We start from the raw sequence: 21,048 nt of genomic DNA, 5'->3' as shown, positions 1-21,048 counted from the left end.
GCTTGCCCTTTGGTTTGGCTCACGTTCCAAGCTGGTCTTTTGTTGAACTAAAATTGCCCATCCTTACAGATGGAGCAGTTAGTCCTCTGCTCCCCTCCCTAGTATGTTTGTGTAGTGTGCACTTGTGTTCCACCCAAGGTGACTGCACTCTTGTGTGTCCCACCTATGCAGTTGCTAGTGAACTCTATAAATATCTTCAAGACACAACCATGCTGCAGTATCTTTCCTGAAGTGTTTCACTTCAGGACCCCCGCCCCCTTCCCCTTTGTTTGGGAAGTTCCTGTCTTCCAAAGGAGGCTGGTAAATGATTAGTGGAATCCAACCATTAATGAATACTTGTAAGAACTCTGCTCCCAATAGAGTAGGGGTCCACCCCAGAGAACAGTGTGGCCTTCGCTTCCCCACAGAGACTTGTGTGTGTGTTGTAAACAACATCTGAAAGTGCATCTTTAGCTTAATGGTGTACCAGAGCCAGACCCTGGATCTGAGTAAGACACAGCCATTTTCAATTGACAATTCATGTTCCATGGGAGAATGTCTTTAGGCTGCACAACCCCTGGTCAGGAAGAGGCAACACAGATGTTTGGGAAGTGGAAAACCTTCCCCTCATCACCTGATTGGGACACACAGCCAGGGGATATGATACCCTGGAGGAGATAGAGGCATGTGCAAAGGAAAACCACCCCTACTCCTCTTAATGTGACTTGACTTCCCCTTAATATGCTGGATAGCCCCTTTGATGTTCCTTGATTCCTCTTTGTGCTGTGCCCATTACCCCTGCATTCCCAAGGTCTTTTTCCTACTGCTATTAAACTTGAATGATTTTGCTGTAAAATCCTTCTAGAACCTCTGGGGACCAAGCCTGCAACTCCCCTACCTAGGCTTGCTCAGGTCAGGGTGGGCTTTCTGTTCTTTAGAGCTCTTGCCCAGCCAGTGCTCGTGATAGCTGAAAAAGCCCTGCTGGGGTTTTCCTGGGGAAGAAAGACACGGCAGGCATGCAGGGTTTTCAGTGAAAGACAATACACCCAGGTTTATTAACTCGGGAGTCATGTGATAAGCAGAAACTCACACGAATGGGATGGTTTCCCCATGCTCAAAACAGATCTTTCTGTCTCTTCAGAAGCTCCCTCAGCTGCTCGATCTGCACCATCACACTGCTCTTGGACGTGCCCCCTGGCGTGGTGTACTGCTCCACGCTGTTGGCGTAATCCCACACTTGAGACACGTCGGTGCCGAACAGGGGGCTGGGGAGGCAAAATGAGGCCATGCGTCAGTGGAGAGCTCCACCCTGGGGTCTGTCCTACAGGCTGAATGGATTTTGCTTTGCAAGCCGGCTACACCATGCTTCAATAACTGCCTGGGTTATGGAGCTCACTCCCACTGAAGTGAAGGCCAAAATTCCCAAGGCCTCCTGCCATGCCTTGCACCTTGTGTTGTCAGTTACGCCTGCGCACAGTGAGTGCTACCCGATCAGAAGGGCAGTGTTATACACCTGCTCTGCAGAGATGCCAGTGACAAGGTAGGGGCAAGACTGTGGAGAACCAGGCCTTCAGTTTTTAGAAATGGTCACATGAGTTAGCACTGTAGAGTGTCTAAATCGGCAAGACATTTAAGCCCATAGGTACCTAAATATCTTTGAGGCTAACTCCCGTTGAAGGATCTGGAACCTAGGGCCGGCTCCAAATCCTACTCTAGTCAGTGGAGAGACTCAATCCACCCTGCTTCAGGGAATCCACTGCATAGTCACACACCATCAGTTACAGAAGCTGATATTAACATCAACGAAAAGTTTGACAAATAAAAATCACTTTCTAGTTACTCCACGGAGAAGTGGATAGTGCTTTGGTGAGAAATGCTGCAGTGTCTGTTCCCCTCCCCAGCTAAGCACAAATCTCCCTGTCCATGCCTGGCTCCAGCTGAAAGGCACCTCCCCATGGGTAAAGGGGGTGACCCCCTTGTCACACAGGCATTGTTTTAGGGCACACTGTCCACATGTAAACCTCAATAGCACATGGTAATTCAGCCCAGAAGGGCTTGAGATTGAGTTGTGCCCAGGTGAGATGTTGTGGGAGTTGTACAACAAGGGGACAAGTTGTGAGGACCTTAACAAATGGCCTTTGAAAGCTAAGTTAAGGAATACAAACCTAATGCTCTTCATGTCCTCCACACTGAGCTGATTAATGGAGATGCCCTTTGTCTCGGCTAGGTGGACAACCTTCCCGGACACAGCATGGGCTTGTCTGAATGGCATCTGCAGTTAGAAGTACAAACAACAAAAAGTGAGCAAGCGACTATGGTCCAGGACCAAAGAGTGTGTGAACACTTAAGTAACTGTGGCCCTTGTTTTACAAGGTGATGCAACAGTCCCAGTGATGTCAGAGGCGGGGTTTTCTGGGATACAGGGTGTGCATGTTACACAGGGAAACACTATCTGCAAAAATGTCTGCCAGGCCATGATGCAACAGTTACTACTAGGGATACATTCAAAAGGGCTTTCAGTCCTGCTGGCTCAGGGCACAAACTGAGCATCAGCTGGAGATCCAACATGACATAACTAGGTGCCTCACAGGGAAAGGAGAGTGACCCCTTTCTCAGACATATCCAGCTGTTGGCACAAAATGGAATAGCTTAACATTCCTACTGTGCATTGATGTCAAGGGATGTTGTCCAGAGGAGAATTGAGCCCAATCATATTTGCACTCTCAAGCTGAGACACACCCGCCATGAGTGTTTGTGGCTTCGAAACCCTCTATCATGCTTTCCATTAGGATTTCCTCAATACTTACTCCTTTACGAACCAAGTAGAGGGCTAAGTCAGTAGCCAGCATGTCAGGGCTCAAAGCTTTCTCCATGTTCTCCTTATGGATCTGCAGAAGGGAGGACCACAAGCAGAAATAAACAGCTACTCACAGGTCACTGACAAGTCCTCACACAAGAGATTTCAAGATCACAAGGAGAGGCCTGGCTTTTGAAAGGCCTCACTGTAAAACACAACCCACCAGCTGAAAACATTTACTCCCTGCCTTTCGTTTTACTACAGCGGATGATCCAGATCCTGCATTTTAAACTACTGGGAGGGACAAAGGCTTCAGCTGAGACTCTCTCCTCTATACAACCCCCCATTCGAGGGGTCTGCATATGAGAACGTCAGGGAGATAAGTTTCAACTTGTGGGCCCAATTTGGATCACTTTTTACCAGCGAGACTCTTGACTTGGATGGAGTTACTCCTGATTTACACAGCGGTGCGCAAGCGCAGAATCAGACCCAAAACACAGTAGTAAAAAGTTAGTCTTACCTGGAGAGTGGAAATGACTCCAGTTGCCACCTGTAGCACAGAACTCAGAGTATCGATAACATCGAACACTGCTTCCTTGTCTTCCTATTTGTTAACAAAAATAAAAACCCCAGTCAGCCTAGTGCAGTGGACAAAGCAGAAAGCAGCAGCAGCTTGGTGAGTGGATGCAATGTCCGTGCTGACCAAACACATTCAGTCTCCATACACGAGTGGAAATAACCACACTTGGAGGAACTGCCAGCCCATGGAGCTTTGGGCATGATGACAGCCTTCTTTCCCTGTGCGGTCTCGTGCCCAGCTGAAGACATTCTAACAATAGCAATTCAGCGGGGGGCTGACTACACTGTAGATTGTTCTTAAATGAACCTTTGTGCTAGTGAAAGGTGCCAGACTGCCAGCCCAAGAGAGCGAAGGCCTGTATCAAACACAGCATCAGTGCAAGCTTTCTCCATGCAGCTCTCTGCCACGTGCTCTGGAGTGGTTATTGCTAGGGGCACAGGAGTAGCTCATTCCCCACACCCACTCAGCTCTTGGCTGGAGACACCCACCCTTGGTGCTGTTTGTGATGCAGAAACTTTCCAGGTAGCAACTGGATGGCAACCTCACCAACTCCCTTAATGTAGCTCAGCTAACAGTTATCAGAGGATAGAGACCCTTGATTGCAGTCACTCTGGGCCAGATTTGAACCAGAAAATCTGGCAATAAAGCTATGTCCTATTATCAGCCCTCCAAGCCATCCAGAACCTGAGCCAGATCCGCAGCTGGTGTAAATGGGCATAGCTGCATTGAAATCAATATACTGGATTGACACTAGCTGAGCATCTAGCTCTGTAGCCTTAAAATTCTCAATTGTCTCTTGTTCCATATCCAATCATTAGGATTGGAGCGACTCAAATACAAACTGCAGTCTTTAAACCCCCCTCATCTCTGAATACGTAACAGCCATGTACCAAGCAGGTCATGTGCAGTGTGTAGGTATTAATGGATTTTGGAGGGAGTGTGTTCTGTTGTGTCTATGCAGAGAAATGGAATGAGAACGAGGGTTTACCTGCAAGTCCTTGTTGTAGGTGCTTGGGAGTCCTTTGAGAATCATCATCATTCCAGAACACTGCAGAGAAGGGGAAGTTTATGGTACTTGGCTTAAAACAAGAATAGCAAGGAATTTTAAACCCTTTCACTCAGCAGAGCTACAAAACCAAGGCTGCATCCTCTGGCCAGAGTTTGGTACACCAGACATTGCTCATTTAAAGCCTGATCCAGGGCCCACTGAAGTCAGTGGGAAGACTCTCAAAGGGCTGATCCTATTCCTAGTGAAGTCCATAATTTGCCAGATTTTTTTTAAACCTTAACCAAAGCAAACACCTACTGGCAGACCAGCCCCCCCCACCCCAAATGGACCATTCTCAGAGTTCCACTGCAGTTAGAGGATTCTGTAGATGGTTATCAAATGTATAGCAGACATGCACCTTCTTATGCCTGTTGTACACAGTTGATGGACTTTCCTCCACTGGCAAGACTTGGCCTCTTGGTGGTGTTACTTGTAATACTTGGTGGCCACCTTGTGCCATTGCTTCAAGTAGTGCTGTGTGTTTTGTAAGGGTTTTGCTGCTGGTCATCCATGTTGTCCTGTTTGACCGATCTAACTCCCATCAGTGCCAAGTTGTGGTATGTAGCTGGGATACAGCCCGGCAGGTGTGCTTTGCCTGCTGTCTGTAGCCTTGTGGTACAATCTTTCCTAGGGATTATATTCTACTTTGTCTAGTAGCATGCTCGGAGGGTTGGCAGGTGTAATGACTAACAACACTGTGTATGTACACAGCATCTTCCAACAGAGAAGATCAAAATACAGTGCAACAGTGGGGACACCCTATTATCTCCCGGTGACAGTGAGGAAACAGATATATAGGGGAAGTTAGGGCCTAATTGTTAATGTGGCCTCTGACTTTGGGTGCCCCAAACTCTGGCACACCTTTGATCTTAGTTTTCACCATCTGTTCCTACTGACGTGAGCTGGAATTGTGGGTGGTCAGCACCTCTGAGCCATCAGGCCCGAGGCGTCTCATGCTACAAACAAAAGCCAAGCCAATCTTTTCAGGTCTGGCCTCTGACTTGCCCAGTGGCTCCCCCAGATTCAGGAAGAGAACCAGAGTATGACAGGTGGGATTTAAGTTTCTCTCCCAGCTACACTAACTGGGGATAAACCCTAGTGCTCCGACATCTCCTCCCCTTGCAGACTCACCCTTCCAAATACACGTCCAGCCTTGCTGCGGATCAGCTCCAGACTGTCTGGATTCTTCTTCTGAGGCATCAAGCTACTCCCTGTGCTGAAAACAAAACACTGAGCACATTAGACTGGCGAGATCCCTTTCTGTAGGGAGAGCAAGACGGGAAAGTTCACGGGGACTCCTAACACTGCACTACAGCAGACCCCTGGGGGCCCAGGGAAGCTACACCTGCCACCACCATGTACAGTCTAACTGCATGTGGCAGGAAATAGCTGGTGCTCTCCAGCATTCATGATGAACAGTGGGGCTAATTTCCTCTTGACACACACAGTATGGGCAGGGGTTCCCAAACTGTGGAAAGTGGATTTCAGGAATTTTCCAGAAAATGTCAGGACTACTAAACCCATTGCACCACCCCATGTGAACTCTGGCATGTTAGCAGGGGGTCAGAGAATGGCTCCTTGCCCTGCTCGCTAGTCCTTTGCAGCCCCCAATCCCACACTTTGGGAAATGCTGCATTGGGATGTTAAAGGAGACTAGGGTAACTCATAGTAAGATACCACGCTGGGGTCACTGGGTGGAATTCAGCACACAGAGAGCCACAGTTGAAGGAAATGCCAGTTCCTTTACATGGCCTTAGACACATGGGGCCACACGAATCCCTGCAAACTCCATTGACTTCAGTGGGGTTACACCAAGGCTGAATTTGATCCTTTGTGGACTGGAGCCGCGTGCTATTGCTCTGCAGCCTCCTCAGCTTAGTTCGCTTAAACAAGCCAGGAGTGGAGTCTGCCACTTTGACACTGTGGTAGCTGCACTTTAATGGAACGAGGCTGGATTTAAGCCAGCACAGCTGAGAGCAGAATCAGAGCCCCTGCACGTTAAAGTGCTGCTGGGGTAGCGTGATGCTGTGTCTGTCTAATGAAGGCTTTAAATAAGATGCAAAATATCACATTTCTCTGGGTCTCTCAGATCCCTGAGATGTGCTGTTTCTCCCCTAACGCAGCCTACATGTGCCAGATTGTTTCATGGGAAGAGGGCAGGGATGCCTGCAGGTATATTTGAGGTGCATCTTATCTACAGCTATCATGCATCCCTGCTCCTGAGCCAGTATCAAAGCTCCTCTGGGTTTAGCTCTGTCTAGATGGAAAGATCTTAGCTGTCTTATTCAACAGCTATGTACATATACTGAAGGGAGCCCAGTCCCCTAAGGGTGTGGTCTTTCTTGTACCAGGATATACTAACAAATTGTGGCTTGGTAACTCTGTCAGAGTGAGACATGAGACTAGTAACAGGAAATCTAGAAGGATTGCAAAACAAGTCTGTTTTAAGGAAAGGCCCTTTTTACAGGAACTCCCAGCCTAGGAGGTTTTTTATTCCTGGCTTCTCATTTACAGCCTGATTCCACAAGTGTTTACTCAGGCAAAATGCCCAGTGAGTATGACAGAAGATTCAGCAGAGTAGGGCTACAGGATCTGGCCTTTACAGGGATCAGAGTCAAAATATTTTTTAGTAATATGTACGCTTATAAAGCTCCTACTGTCTGACACTCTAGTCTTCATTTTCATTATATTTTTGTGAAGCAGGGAAGTCCCTTTACCATACCCATCTTACAGGCAGGCAAACTGAGGCAAAGAGGCTGAGTGATTTTTCCTAGTGGCAAGGGCAAGGAGGGAGTAGAATCCACAGCCCCTCTCCCAGCAGCAATTTGTTCCAAAATGGAACTAGTCACACAAGTAACCAGGTCTCCCTGCACCCGAAGGAAAAATCCGGTTAACAGGGAATATTTGTCTGGGTGCAGAAGTGAATGATAAGAGACCGCTCAAACACATGCTGTTACTGGGCATCTGACAGGACTTTGCAAGCAGGAAGCTCCACATTGGAGTACATTTTAATTTTCTCTCTTCACACCTGATCGAGAAGAGTCCCAGCTCAGTGCCAAGCCTGTCATTAGGATATGGCAAATATATCTATAGTGCCCATCCCTGCCTCCCCAAACCACCCAACCCTATGCTGTGGTGACAGGGGCAGGACACATGCAGCTCTGCAGTGCTACCGATACTAGTGGGTTGAAAAGAGGGTGCAGAAAAACAGGTGCTGGAAGCATGCTCCGTTGGGTCGGGGAGATGATCTCTGAAGTCCAAGTATGTGACTGCCAGCCACCAAGACCCCCCCTCTGTCCTAGCAGCCCACTCTGAGGGGAGCTAGACTCCTCTCCCTCCTGATCCCAGTGCAGGGTGCGAGCAATGCAGATTTATAGCAACTGGCTTGATTGAGGTTTTGGGGTCTTTTCCCTCCACGATCCCCTGTTGTATTCAAGCCTTTAATACAATTCATATTCATTCACAATACCTTTTATTTTGAATGTGGGAAATAGTCCCATCCCCCCACAACCTGCAATAAGCCCTAGAGAGTTACCTGTAGGCATCAGAGAGGGTCACAAAGCCAAATTCCTTTGTACTATAGATGATGAGATCTTCAGCCATCTTACTTAGGTGAATCATTAACAAGGAGGCGAAGAAGAGAAACTCCACTGTAGAGAAGGATGACAGTAAAGAGCATATGAAGGTCTTGTTTTGGCTGCCATTTTGCTAGTCAAAGTTGTAATTTAGCTGCAGGAAAATTCAGGCAGTGAACATTTGAGGTAAAATTCAAGTGTGACATAGGAGCCAGAGACTCATGGATGTCAATGGGACTAAGGCTCCTAAGTCACCTTCGAAGCTTTTGCCTGAGATCTATTAGATTTGTGGAAGGTCCATCACTTGGGTTGTTGCACAAAGCCCTGATAGTTTCAAATTAATGGTGACTCCATCTCCTTAGCACATGGCATTGGGAGTTTGACCATGAGGGACTGAACTCCTCTTGAGGGGCAATATCCTCAGCATAGCTAAATCAACATAGCCCTGGAGTCAAAGGAGCTCTGCAGATTTATGCTAGCTGAGGATCAGGACCCTGGGGTCCCAACTTCTGGTCACAAATATAACAGCAGCTATTCATATGTAGTATTTATTGCCAGGTTAAGAGCTCAAGTCTTCCCCACCAGGAAGTGTGGGTGTGCGGGGGTGGGAAATACCACATCTGAGATTTTCTCCCTCTTGATAAATTTACTGGGAAGAATCTCAGAGAAGCAGGTTACTGGTAAGCATTCAGGGAGAGGGGAAAATAAAAAAGTGATAAAGTTGCACCTACCCACGAAGTCTCGCTCACTAGTTGCGTCCATGCTGTTCAGGCTGATGGAAGCAAAGTCAAGTTCTGCAATTTAAAAACAAACACACGTACACAGGGTCATACTGCTGGCTATTATTTGAGCTCTGAAGCCTGGCTTCACCAGGCTACCCAAGCATGTACTTCAACTCTCAGCAGGAATAGCACCATTGCTACACACGCTTAAGAGTGGTGATGAATCAGGGCCTGAATTATTAGCCCTAGACTTTCAAGGCAACGGTAGCTGATCAGCTCTGCTACGGTGTTCCTCTTGCAGGCACTGGAGCACCAAATATTTGTAATCTCATCTCACTTCAGAGAGCACATTTATCACAAGAGAAGGACTATGACCCCTAAGCAAAGCACAGTGCAGTTGATGGGAGTCTGCCCATTGATTTCAGTGGGCTTTGGACCAAGCCTTCTAGTGCCAGTTATTTTCCAAGCAGCATGGCAAGATATTGCAACATATCTAGACAGTGGAGTTGGAATACCTGGTTTAATGGCTATCACAGATGGCTCCAGAGTACTCCATTTCCAACCAGAGTCTGCTCCAGGGACCCACAAAACTCAGGGATGTACTGCCTCGTCTTTGATGGATGGTTTTGACTTTAACAAGGCCTCTGGGGTCTACTGCTGTCACAGTGCATGGATCAGCATCTTTCTACCTGTGCTTCATCTTAGGCAGACGCAAAGAGGAGTATTCCCTGCCAGTGGCTGCTGTAGCAAAATGCCCCACTACTAGGGCTTCTCTTAAGCATGCTAGAGAAAGTGTTGGGGGCAGGGAACTAGCTATCTTTCCTCTTCTACTGTGGGGGAGAAGGAGAAAGCATAGCAAGAGGAAGTTGGGTGAAGACCCTCTATAGCGGGGGTGGGCAAACTATGGCCTGCAGGCCAGATCCAGCCCGCTAGCCTTTTTAATCTGGCCCTCGAGCTCCTGCTGGGGAGTGGGGTCTGGGGCTTGCCCTGCTTCAGCATGCCAGCTGGGGAGCAGAGTTGGGGGCCACTCTGTGCGGCTCCTGGAAGCAGCAGCACGTCCCTGCTCTGGCTCCTATGTGTAGGGGCAGCCAGGGAGCTCCACACGCTGCCCCCGCCCCCACCCCAAACGAGGTCCCACAGCTCCCATTGGCTGGGAACTGCCTGGCCATGCCTCGGCATAGGAGCCGGAGAGGGGACATGCTGCTACTTCTGGGAGCTGCTTGGAGGTCTGCAGCCTGCACCCCAAGCCATCCTGCCCAACCCCTCGGTCCCAGCCTAGAACACCCTCCTGCTAGAACACCCACCCAAACCCCTCATCCCCAACCCCTGTCCTGTTTCCTCAATGTACATTAAATTCATTTGGCTGATGAGAGCTTTATTCCCCTACCAGCCTCATGAAAAGGGTGTAGTACCTATAAAAGTCAGCGTTTTGCTTAACTGATCTAGTCTATGATACAGCAGTCAATCTGTTACCATCCCCAGACTTGTCACTCACTCAGTTCTGTGAATGGAAAGACACTTTACCTTTACGCAGAAACTCTCGATCGATACCCAGTGGGTTGCCAGCTACAGCACCGCTGCAAGGTAGAAAGAAACCTCATGCATGACGCACTGCACTTCTTACACTCACAAACCTGCAGTAGCATCCACAACATAAATCCAGTTACAGAAAGCGGCGAGGGAAGCCAGTCTTAAGACTGGTGATACCTGGGCAGCGCAGTAGAAAAAGCAGCCATCGTGCACCATGTGTGGGCAGCTGTAGTAGGTTTTGTTAGCTCCTGGCCAAAGTCAACCCCTGTGACTAAGGCATGGTTTCTATTTTGAAGTGTTTAGGGCAGGATCCTGTACCCAAGAGAAGAGCCTATAGATACTGGAGATCTCTTCTACAAATCCAGACAACCATGTCTCAGATATCTGCCACCCAGGGGGCCTTGGGCTGAAGGTACAACATTACCCTGAGAAGCACTAGCAGTCCGAGTGCTCTCAGTCCATGTTCGCTCAGGTAGGCTAACAGTAGATCCCTCCAAAGTTGACAGAGCCTTAGATGATGCATACCAATGATTAGGGTAGTCCGAAGGAATGCATCAAAAGTGGGTGGGTGGGTGGGGGGGGAGCACAAGAAGGTTATAAGCTTTGCCATCTGTGCTATTTACAACAGAGCTCAACAACCTCCTCCATCAGCACATACAGCTCACATTGGGCTCACTAAGCGGAAGGACCCCAGCCCTCACATCTGTGTTTTCTCTGTAAGATACAGAAGTGTTACCCCACCACAACGAACAAGCAGAACAACTGAATGCTTTACCTTCCCAACGGCAAAACATTGATCCTTCTCTTCACTTCTCCCAGACGCTCAGAATCGCGGGTGAATGCAACTGCATGACTGGGGGGGGGGGGAGAGGGGGAACAAAAGGGAAAAAGATGATGGGTAGGAAAGAAGCTGGTTTCAAATTTTCCTCTCTAAAGTGGAATGTAGCTGTTGTAAAGAGTGCCAGGCTGTCAACCCTGGAGACCAGAATCCTGTTCATCAGTGGGTCACAGAGCCTGTGATACCATGGGCATGGAGAGCATGGCACCCAGATACCATGGTGAGGGATGCTTGGTCAGTGAAGCGATGGAAAAGCTAGCAGCTGTGCAAGCTTCCCCATGCTGCCCTCTCCAGTGAGCCATAACTCTGGCCTACAGGGATCACCTCTAAGTGCGAAAAGGGGGCACCTGTCTCCATGGCCCCCCCTCAATGATTTTGCAGAAAGCAGATTTACTCAAAGTAGACTGTGGGCTCAGAACCCTGGTAAACTAAGTGCAGATTAAAATGGGGTGGTTAGGTTGGTCCTACGGTCTTTTGTGGCAGAGCCTATGAGCTACTTTAAGTTTAGTTCCTGAGCTTGGCTGTCTGGTGTTTGTGCAGGGAAAGCTTTGGATTTTATGCACTTAGCCCCTGTGGTTGTTCTCTGAAGCCACCCACAACCCAGGAAGAGCATTAAGGAAGGTTAACTCAGCACAGGGCTCCTAGTAGCGTGAAGTTTGGTGTGCTACCCATCCCAAGTCAGACATCTGGAAAAACAGCAGCTTCTTAGGTTAGCTTTGGGGGTCACTGCAGCATCACCATGTGCTGATGTTACAGTGTGACATGGCTGCACACATAGGTGTCAATAAACTGGTCCCCAAGGACAAACTGTCACAGCAGATCCTACGGAGGATAGTTACCTGAGTAAAAAGTGGCTCCACCTGATTGGCTGAGCTCTTTGCAGATGAGTATAGCCAGGAAAGATCACATCAGTTTCTCTGCAATAAGAAGAAAGAGGAGGGAGAAAAGGGAGACAGCTGATCTACAGTTCAAAGGAGTCCAGCAAATCAAATCCAACAACCTGCAGATTATGTGCTGGAGGCTCACAATAAGCCAGGAAGCACTGAACACAATAATTTAATGAAAGATGCAGTAGCTCAAACAGAAGCTATGGGCTTGATGCAGAAATATCTGGGTGAGGTTCTTTGACCTGTGTTACGTAGACGGTCAGACTGGATAATCACTATGGTCCCTTGTGGCTTAAATCCATGAACCACATGTCAGAGCCAGGATTAGACCTCAGGAATTCCCAGTCCAGTGCATAGTCCACTAGGCTTTCAAGATGTTTTTGTAACATTATTGGTTTAGAGCAGTGCCAACCCTTTGTTGTACAGTAGTTATTTATCCTCATATTTGTTAGCTATGAAGAGATCTGTGACATTAAAATATCCTGTAATGAAGGCTCAGTCTATGAAAAATTGTTTGGATCACTGTAGTTTAGTCAGCAGCTAAATTCATTACAGTTTAATAGTTACAATCTGGAAAGGGTGAGCAGTCCCAGCTGCCTCTGTGTGATTTTGCTTTATTAAAATTAAGTTTTAGCCTCTTCAACATGATTTGTTGCCAGGATACATCTGGGATAAGAGGAAGTCTCCATGCAGCAGGCCAGCTATTCCCCAAGGGAAAAGAAGGGGCCAACCATATTACCCGGACAATCAGCTGCACGCACTTTGCCTGACTGCACATGGACACTGTACGAGTTGAATGGAAAGAACATTGGTGACTTCAACGGAGTGTTGCTGATTTACACTAGCTAAGGATCTGGCCCAGAATTTTTAACATCACAGCACACAAGCAGCTTCCCCAAGAGAGGCCACAGCATTTTGTTTCCTAGTGTGGGCTTGGAAAAATAAGGACTTACGCGGCAGCCCGTTCCACCAGAGTCTTGATAAACTGCAACAGGTGAGCAGACAGGACAGAGCAGGAATTTCGCATATAGAGTCTCAAGTCAGTCACAACCTGCAAGAGATCCCCAGTCAGTCAAGATGGAGCATGATGTACATTGTGACCAAACAATACTCACCAGATCATTTGACTTTTGCCAGCTTGGGGAACCGGATAACAAAGTCAATTCCTCCCCCCAACACACACATTTTCAATAGGAAAAACAACTTCAGTGTGTCTTACGGATGCCATTCAAACAGTTCAGGGCTTTCAATCTAATTCATTATTAAATGGGAGTTTCACTATATTTGAATTTGCTCTCCAGGGGCCTGATCCAAAGCCAATGGGAGTTTTTCCGTTAACCTCAATGGTCTTTGGCTCAGGCCCCATCAGTGGTTCCCTTAATAGAGGGTCTGCTCCCTAAAGGGGCTGTAACTCCCACTGATGTTAGGATCAGGTCCCAGTCACTGCAGAAGACAAACAGAGGGGGAAAATAATCACATCAGCTAATACAAGCATGAAGGGACTCAAAAGAACATCAAGCGGCCCAAAGCTTAGAGGTTTGGTCCATCTACCTGTCAGAGGCCAAAAGCTCACAGATAAACCCAAGCTTTTTCTAGGAAACCTGTACTCCGTGCTCAAACACACAGGACCAGATCCACTGAAGTGAAGCTATTGGAAAGATCACATTATTTCAATGGGTGCTGGATCAGGCCCAGAGAGAGAAGTAAAAAACAAAATTATCTAGGGAAACAAACTAGAAGGTGGGGGATGGAGAAAAAAGTCTGGGAAAAAGTTATGGACTGCACATTTTAGTAAATCAGATCTCAATGTCCCTAAGATCAAGAATATTGCTTGCCAAATGAAATTACTGCAACAGTCAGCAGCCTGGACTAACCTCTGAAGCTCTGAATTGAAAAGGATGAGGAGTCAGTATTGCTGAGTAATGGTGATAAAATGGAATATACTGGGACTATAAAATTAATAAGGACAAAAAAGGTTGCTAGCGGTCAAAGCAGAAGTGTAAAAAACTAACTGCAGGTGTTCGCCTAACCATAGCGACAGCTTCAGTAACTCCCATTTAATTGCCGGAGTATATGTGTGTGAGCTATAGAGGAGGATCCCCATGACTATGGGCTAGACTTGGGATTCTAAAGTCCCTCAGAAATGGAAACAGAACATACAGTGTGGTTACACAAGGGGGGGGGCATTTTTGCCCTTCTCTGCACAAACACAACCCCCTGGCTGGGAAAATGCAAGTTTCTCTAAGAGCTATTAGATCCCAGAGTCTTCAACAGAGAGCTAGAAGCCTTCCAAAGCAGTGCATATGTATGCCATTCCTTCAGTTTAGTAGCACCTCTAACCTGCTCCAGTGTGCACGAACTGATCACCCTTTAGTGGATGCAGAAGATAGCTGCAGTACTAGTCATAGTCTGGTCTATCTCAGCTCAAGTGGTCAGGACTAAGTCCCGAGTTCTGTCCTTGCTTTGGACCACTAAGTTCACATAGGAATGATGTTCAGTCCAGGTGGAAACCACAACCTGCCATGGAACTGCTGCAACTTGTTTGAAAGAGTCTTGAAGCGCCTCGGGTTCTTGTTTGCACAGAGCTCCTATTGAGTCCCAAAGGAACGCTGTGCAAGGGTCTGGCTTCAGTGTCTTTGCCAAAAGAAATGGAGTTCAATTTGTGTTCATACCCAATACTATTGCTCAGCAATTGTGCTCATTCTGTCCATCCAGCGCTCATGGGCCACTAGATGAGCTGCGCACCTGCAGTGACTAAGTCCCAAGGGATCGTGTTGTGGATGGCAATTAAGAAAAGGGAAAGGGGGTAAAAGGAAATCTGATAGAGGAGGAAAAAAAGCAAGTACTGAATGATAAAAAGCAATTCTTGCCATACTTGATCATTCCGGCTTCGTCCGGTGTGCAACTTCCCAGCTACGTCCCCAATCAGCTCCTGAGGGCGACAGAAGAATTTTCATCAGTGTTAGCGGTATGGGAACTATAAGGACTGCAGAGAAAGCAGACCCCACCTCCACTTAAAAGACAAGGGCTGGATTCACAAACTCTGACGCAAACGCTTAACTTTATGCGAGCAAATACACCAAAGCCATACAATTCAGGGCAGTTATTTTGTGTTGTGCTTGGTCCACAATGGGGCCCTGATCAGAGGCCCTACATGCTACTGCAATACAAATAATCCCCACTGGGGCCTTTAGGTGCCACCAGACGATACATATTCAGTAGTAACTAATAACCGCATGCTTAACATACTAACATTCATAACGGTCGGTAGGATCACGGCCCAAGGTTGCTTTGGGCCAGGTCTGGCCAAGTCTCCTCCTAGTAATATTTTGGGACAGCCTCCTCTCACTCTGAATACAAAATAAGATGGAAAAAAATATACGCCACCGAATGTATAAATAAGAGTTTTGTCATTGCAACATATTTTTAATTCTCTCAACAGGGCTGTAGCCTAAAAGGAAACACTTAGATCAAAGTATTTAAGGGGAGAAGACTTATTTTACTACTGCTGGACTGATCAGAGGCATGACCTGGAAGTTATGAGGAAATTAGAGGAACTGCACCTTTAGTCTGCGTTCGTTGGCAGTGTGGATATCCTCGTCACTTTTGTTCACCACAAAGGCTCCCCTGGACCATTCTTCAGAAATCTACATCAGCAAGAGACACCAGGCAGTGGTTAACGACGATTCTTTACTGTGTAAGGGTGTTGGAGGCTTGATTCAGTCAGGTTTGTAAAAGGTTTTGCGATCCTGAGATCTAGTAATTGGGGCCTCATCCTGATCTCAAACTGGTGCAATCAAATAACTTGACTGAAATCACTGAATTTACACAATGGTACACAAGAGATCAAAATGAGGAACTAAAAAGTGCAAAGCATTATTAAGAGACTCTTCCTATCGGATTAGAAATACATTTTAAGTCTCATTAAAATTGCATCAGATCAGTGCCACACCCTCCTTCAGTGTGCAGGAATAGGTGTTGTTGCACTTTCTGATGGATGCACTCCATGAATTGGTTTTTCCACCTCTAGCTACTAACCTTTGACACAGGAGGTTAAAAGTGTACTTGACAAAGTGAGTTGAAAAGGCAACCAGTAATACAAACCACCACCATTTTCATCCGTAAACACTGTATAGATTCCCCATTATTCACAGTGTGTAAGCAGCAACAGTGGCTTAACAGAGATGCATTCCCCTGGCTTATCGGCTGACTTTTCTCTTCACCCCTATACAATATGGTGAATTCAGACAGCCAGACACATGAGCATCCTGTGCGTCAGCTCAAAGAGAACATTCCCAATTTCTATTGAAACAATTCCTGAGTACTGCTTGCTCTGGGAAGGGGGTTTGCACTGAATGCACCTCAGCAGGGTGTCCCAGCTTCTATAATGGCCATTAATAACATTTGTAGAAGACTTTCAGAACGCACATTCCTGCCACATTACCTGGGGTCACAGGCTACCAGACAACATTTATTATATTAAGCACAGGGTTCTGTTTCTTCTAGGTCTAAGTAAATCTTAAACAGATGCCACTGAGGCTGTTGATCTTAAATATGGGACTGTCTCTACACACGGGCTCTTATCTTTCCACACACAATGCTAGTCATTCACAGATGGGGAGAAAATGAGGGTTGAGAGATTGTGAGTTTTCCAAAGGCCACAAGAGCAAGCCAATGTCAGAAAACATTAGAACTAGAGTTCCTGGGTCCCTGTCCTGGGTTCATGCCATTAGACTGTGTTACTCTTCAGGATTCCAGGGATCAATAGTTCTAAATATATCCAAGTAGTCCCAAGACCTACACTGCCATTTCCCAAAAAACAAAAGTGGTACAGGTATACTACAGAAGTCAGTAAAACAAAAACCCCTCCTCTTTTTGAGGTGAAGAGCAAATAAAGGATAGAGTCATGACCAAGAGTTGCCTCTTTGGGAAATCATTCCCCTTTGTAATACCTTCAGATATTGTGATGCTATGCTATAGACAGAAACGACAAGTCTTTCAGAGTCAGAAATGGCAGGGGCATGGAGTGGGATTACAGATTTGTTGTACTTGATTAAGCGTTTCTGCTTGCAGGAACGGAGACACTAAAATGGGAAATCTCCACCAGGCAACCGTTTGGTGGCATGGAGCAGCCTAAGCACAACGTGGGCTAGAGTGCATACAACTGAATGGGAAGCAGAGATAAGCCAAGGGTCAGGACAGATGCTGGATCCCCAACTTCATAATCAAAGACACCATCCCTCTTCAGGGAAGCATGTAATGTACCCACTTTTAAACAATGGGACTTAAACATGGGCTTAAATGTTTTCTTGAATCAGGACTAAGAAAGATTACAATGCAGACTACCTGAAAAGAGGAAAATCAACAGCCAAGTAGCAGTGGTTAAAGCTTCAAGTCAGGCTGGGTACCTGTGGCAATGACTGACAACCTTTTACCACAGTCTGTGCTCAAGCAAATACATACCTTTTCTAATCCACTCAGCATCTTCTCCAAATCACCCTTGGTTAGAATCCCAGACTTCTCCAAAGCCTTGGCATAAGCCATGCTTCCTCGAATGTCAACTTCTGACAACCGCTGGTCGGAAGCCATGGAAGAGTTGAGAATCTCCATGATGGGATCAGTGCCTCCTACGAATCTTCCTCCCCAAAGTTTATCCCCCTGTGGAAAAGGAAGTTTAAAAAAAAAATGCAGCTTAAAAGGACATACTGATAAATCTGAAAGAACCTTCAAAGAAACACTCTTTGGGATGAGTATTAATTCTGTGGGACAGCATCCCTGAGTCTACCAGAATAGAAGGAACAAATTGAGACCTGGTGTAGGTGAGTACAACTCTGTCAATTAATTTGGCCAGTTACACTAACTTCCATTGACGTCAACAGGCCAACTTTGGCGGTAATGTCAAAGGTGCTGTAAGCTAGTTTACGCTGCTGTAACCTGTGCAGAGAGAGGCTAGGACAAAAAGGGAGCAAGGAGGCCCTGCTTTAAACTTGTACATTGAAACCCTCCTGTCCACAGCTTCTCCCGTTACATCTCGCTCTCCCAGACCCTTATCTGGAGTCAGTCTCCCTTAGGCATGCTTACCTGTTTGTAATCACCTACAAAAAAAAAACTTGACTACAGTTCGGCGGCTGGTGTCCTAAGGTCACAGCCTACCATGCTGCCCATTGTTTCCCTGTGTTCCCCCCTCCATCTCTCTGTAGCCACCTGTTGTCTCTTGTCTTTTATTTAGATTGTAAACTTCTTGGGAAAGGGGTTATCTTTTTGTTCTGTGTTGACACGTAGCACAGTGGGGTCCTAGGCACTACCATAATGCAAATAATTATACATCACTTCTGAATCTCAGTGAATGGGAACTGCCAGTATTCATCTAAGAGCAGAATGTGGCCCATGCTCATATAATAAGCAATCCAGCCTTTGAGTCATCATAAGAGCACAGATTAGAAAAAGGCTGACGTAATATTCAGAATGCCAGGACTCTTGCATGCTGTTCCAGAGATGTGCAGTTTGTCTTTGTCATTAGTGTCTAGCTACTGAGCCATTACGGCTGGATCATGGGCTAACCAATTGTACTTTGCCCCCAACACAAGTATAGCATTTTTATGGCCTAATATTTCAAAATAAGTAAAAGGACATGTGACACACAACCAGCATTGACTCTCTTTTAAAGCAGTTGAAAGCCCCTGACATCCTTTTAGAGCAAAATAATTGGTCAGCAAAGGACATAGCAAAGACTAGCACTTTTCCACTGTTTTGAACAAAGAATAAAAAGCAGGGGAGGGGTTTTAATGGCGAGGGTACTGTGGGCAGATACAAGTTACCTCAATTAAAAGCACTTATGAAATTATGAAGTATTTTAAGTTCAGATTGTGCCAGAGTCTCTCCTCACTTATCCTGGTGTGTATCAGGAATAACTTCATTTACTTCAGTGGAGTTACACCAGGATAAACACAGTGTAAGAGGCATGAGAATCAAGCCTCTGTGGGTTAAGTTTTAGGGACAGGTTTTGGTCTGTTAAATGCAGTTACTCTGGATTTACAGAGTAACTCAAATGGGTCAGTTTACCCTGGTGTAAATCCATTGCATGAATTTGACATTGGAGTGTGGCATTACGATATTCTTTCTGGGCACCTTTCTGAAGTGAACACACTTTAAGCCACTCAGATGCATAAACCTGTGTGTGACCTATTTCACCATGCATTTGTACAACGGCATTGCTTCATTAGCAAACAAACATGTCACTTGGTCCCATGTCACTTGTTTACACAGATGGACACATCCCTGAAGTCCTTACACAGGCACAACTCCCACTGACGTCAAATGGGATGTCTGCTTGTGTAAAAACGCCATGGTTTGGCCTAACAGATTCAAAAAGAAAATTTCCAAAGCAGAGATTAGCAGACGGAGAGGAGCAATTGGGAAGCATTTACAGGAAGTACCTGTAGCAGGGTTTAAGTTGTTAAATGGATACTTTTGCCCATCTAATGTATTTCCCCTTCTACAGGCCATGAATCACAGTCACCTTCTCTGGCAGAAGACTGGACAGGTTAATCAGTGCCACTATTTCATCAACTGGCGGGATCATTGTTAAGCAAGTCTTTCCCCGAGGACTGTTTCCACACATCTACCAACCCCAATGAACAAAGATTGTTCATGGAGCCTATCTCACAGTCCCTATGGGGGCAATACACTTAGTGAAATCCTGAGGCATTTTGCCCCCAGGACTGTAGAATTAGGGCCTATAGTTGGAGATTTAAAAAAATATATATATATTTTTAGGGCAGCTTTGTCAATACAGCCCTTTTTATTTCTAAATTGTCAGTCTAATTCTGCACAGCCTCAGCTACACCACCACCTACATGTTGCCATCATATTGATTTCCTCTACTGTTTCAAGTGAATGGCATTTTGCCTGTCAAACCAATAAAATTACCCAGCCTGATCTCTGCAAAACTTTAGATATGATTTTTCCTCATCAGTTCTGTACTAAGGACAAGTGAAGGAGGCTGAAATCTGGAGATCGACACCAGAACATAGCAGCATTGGGACTGGGGAATGGGCAAAGATATATCTACGTGATTTGTTTCAGGTTCTCCCCATATTAATTCAGGTATAAGCAGAAAATTGAGGTAACTGAACCTTTACTACAAGTGATTAAAAAAAAGTCTAGCTGTGAACATGCAAACAGTTTCTCTCATCTTTTAGAGGTCACAGAATTTCATAATATATTTCGTACAGGCTTCACTCCTAGTCAAAATTTGCTACCTTTGGCCCAACAATGGAAACAGCCAGGCTAGCAAATTTTTGACAGGTGCGGGACGCTTATTAGAATATCAACAGCAACTGTGCGCAATAGCAGATAAGGCCAAGAAGACTGCGAGAGCAATTTCTGAAGCAGGAGCCGCTATGGGAGCGGGTCGGATTTTGCTCACTGGGGCAAGTGCCGACAATGGAGCCTTTGCCTGGAGAAGCGGCTCGGGCCAGCAACTCTACAAGTGGGTGTCCCAAGAGCGACAGCCCCCTACAAAAACTGCCCTTGTCATGGGAAGAAACCCTCCAGCAAATGGAGGGCTGCAACATTTTTTTGACGCCAACTCCCTCCAAAAGCATTTACTTGGGGTCTGGAGCAGCTCCCCTGACAGGGACACTGATGATCAGGCGGCAGCTCCTGATGATACATCCAAGCTCACACTCACCTCGGATGCCATGACGGAGGAGTTTTCCCCCTTCTCGCCTCTGGAAACCTCAGCAACTCGTGCAACCTGCAAGACAAGAAGACACCGGTTCCTCCCCTCAGCCGGGCAGTGCAGCAGGTCTGCCGCTCCTGCCTGGCAGGTACCCCCGGCTTTGTTGCCCTCCGCTATTTACTCTCAGCCGGGACCGAGAAAAGCAGGCGAGCCGCCCGGCCGGGGCCGGAGCCGGCTCACACGCGGCGCAAGGCCATTGCTGCCCCAGGGCCAGATCCGCGGGGCCCCGAAACGCCCCTCTGCTGCTCACCTGCTTTGCTGCAAAGCCCCCGCGCCGCTCGCCTCTCCAGCCCCGGCCCGGCTGCTTTTACAGCCCACCCGGGCTCCACGCCCCTCGCGGGGCGGGGCG

The 21,048-nt window shown here is 46.9% G+C and overlaps 1 protein-coding gene across 1 annotated transcript; it reads right to left on the bottom strand.

Moving 5' to 3' along the window:
* Positions 1 to 1,003: 1,003 nt before the first annotated feature.
* ASL (argininosuccinate lyase) lies at positions 1,004 to 21,048 on the bottom strand. Its single transcript, XM_084651351.1, has 17 exons — positions 20,950 to 21,048; positions 20,649 to 20,714; positions 17,420 to 17,614; positions 15,520 to 15,603; positions 14,832 to 14,888; positions 12,910 to 13,007; positions 11,909 to 11,986; positions 11,007 to 11,084; positions 10,226 to 10,278; positions 8,711 to 8,773; positions 7,940 to 8,054; positions 5,536 to 5,620; positions 4,345 to 4,404; positions 3,297 to 3,380; positions 2,787 to 2,867; positions 2,145 to 2,251; positions 1,004 to 1,244 (listed from the first exon to the last, which is right to left on the bottom strand). The coding sequence occupies exons 2-17, from the start codon at positions 20,658 to 20,660 to the stop codon at positions 1,094 to 1,096; spliced, it is 1,401 nt and encodes a 466-aa protein (XP_084507477.1). The 5' UTR covers positions 20,661 to 20,714; positions 20,950 to 21,048; the 3' UTR covers positions 1,004 to 1,093.

This window comes from Lepidochelys olivacea, assembly GCF_965140295.1.
Source record: "Lepidochelys olivacea isolate rLepOli2 genome assembly, chromosome: 17".
NCBI lineage: Eukaryota > Metazoa > Chordata > Testudines > Cheloniidae > Lepidochelys > Lepidochelys olivacea.
Note: the sequence above shows the minus strand (reverse complement) of the source record. Positions and strands in the feature narration are given on the sequence as shown.

What these genes read in the sequence shown, in the direction of transcription:
- ASL (XM_084651351.1), bottom strand. An exon ending in ACCCTCTCTGATGCCTACAG is followed by an intron (nt 5,621 to 7,939) that starts GTAACTCTCTAG and finishes TTTTGTTTTCAG; the next exon opens with CACAGGGAGTAGCTTGATGC. An exon ending in GAGTCATTTCCACTCTCCAG is followed by an intron (nt 2,868 to 3,296) that starts GTAAGACTAACT and finishes TCCCTTCTGCAG; the next exon opens with ATCCATAAGGAGAACATGGA.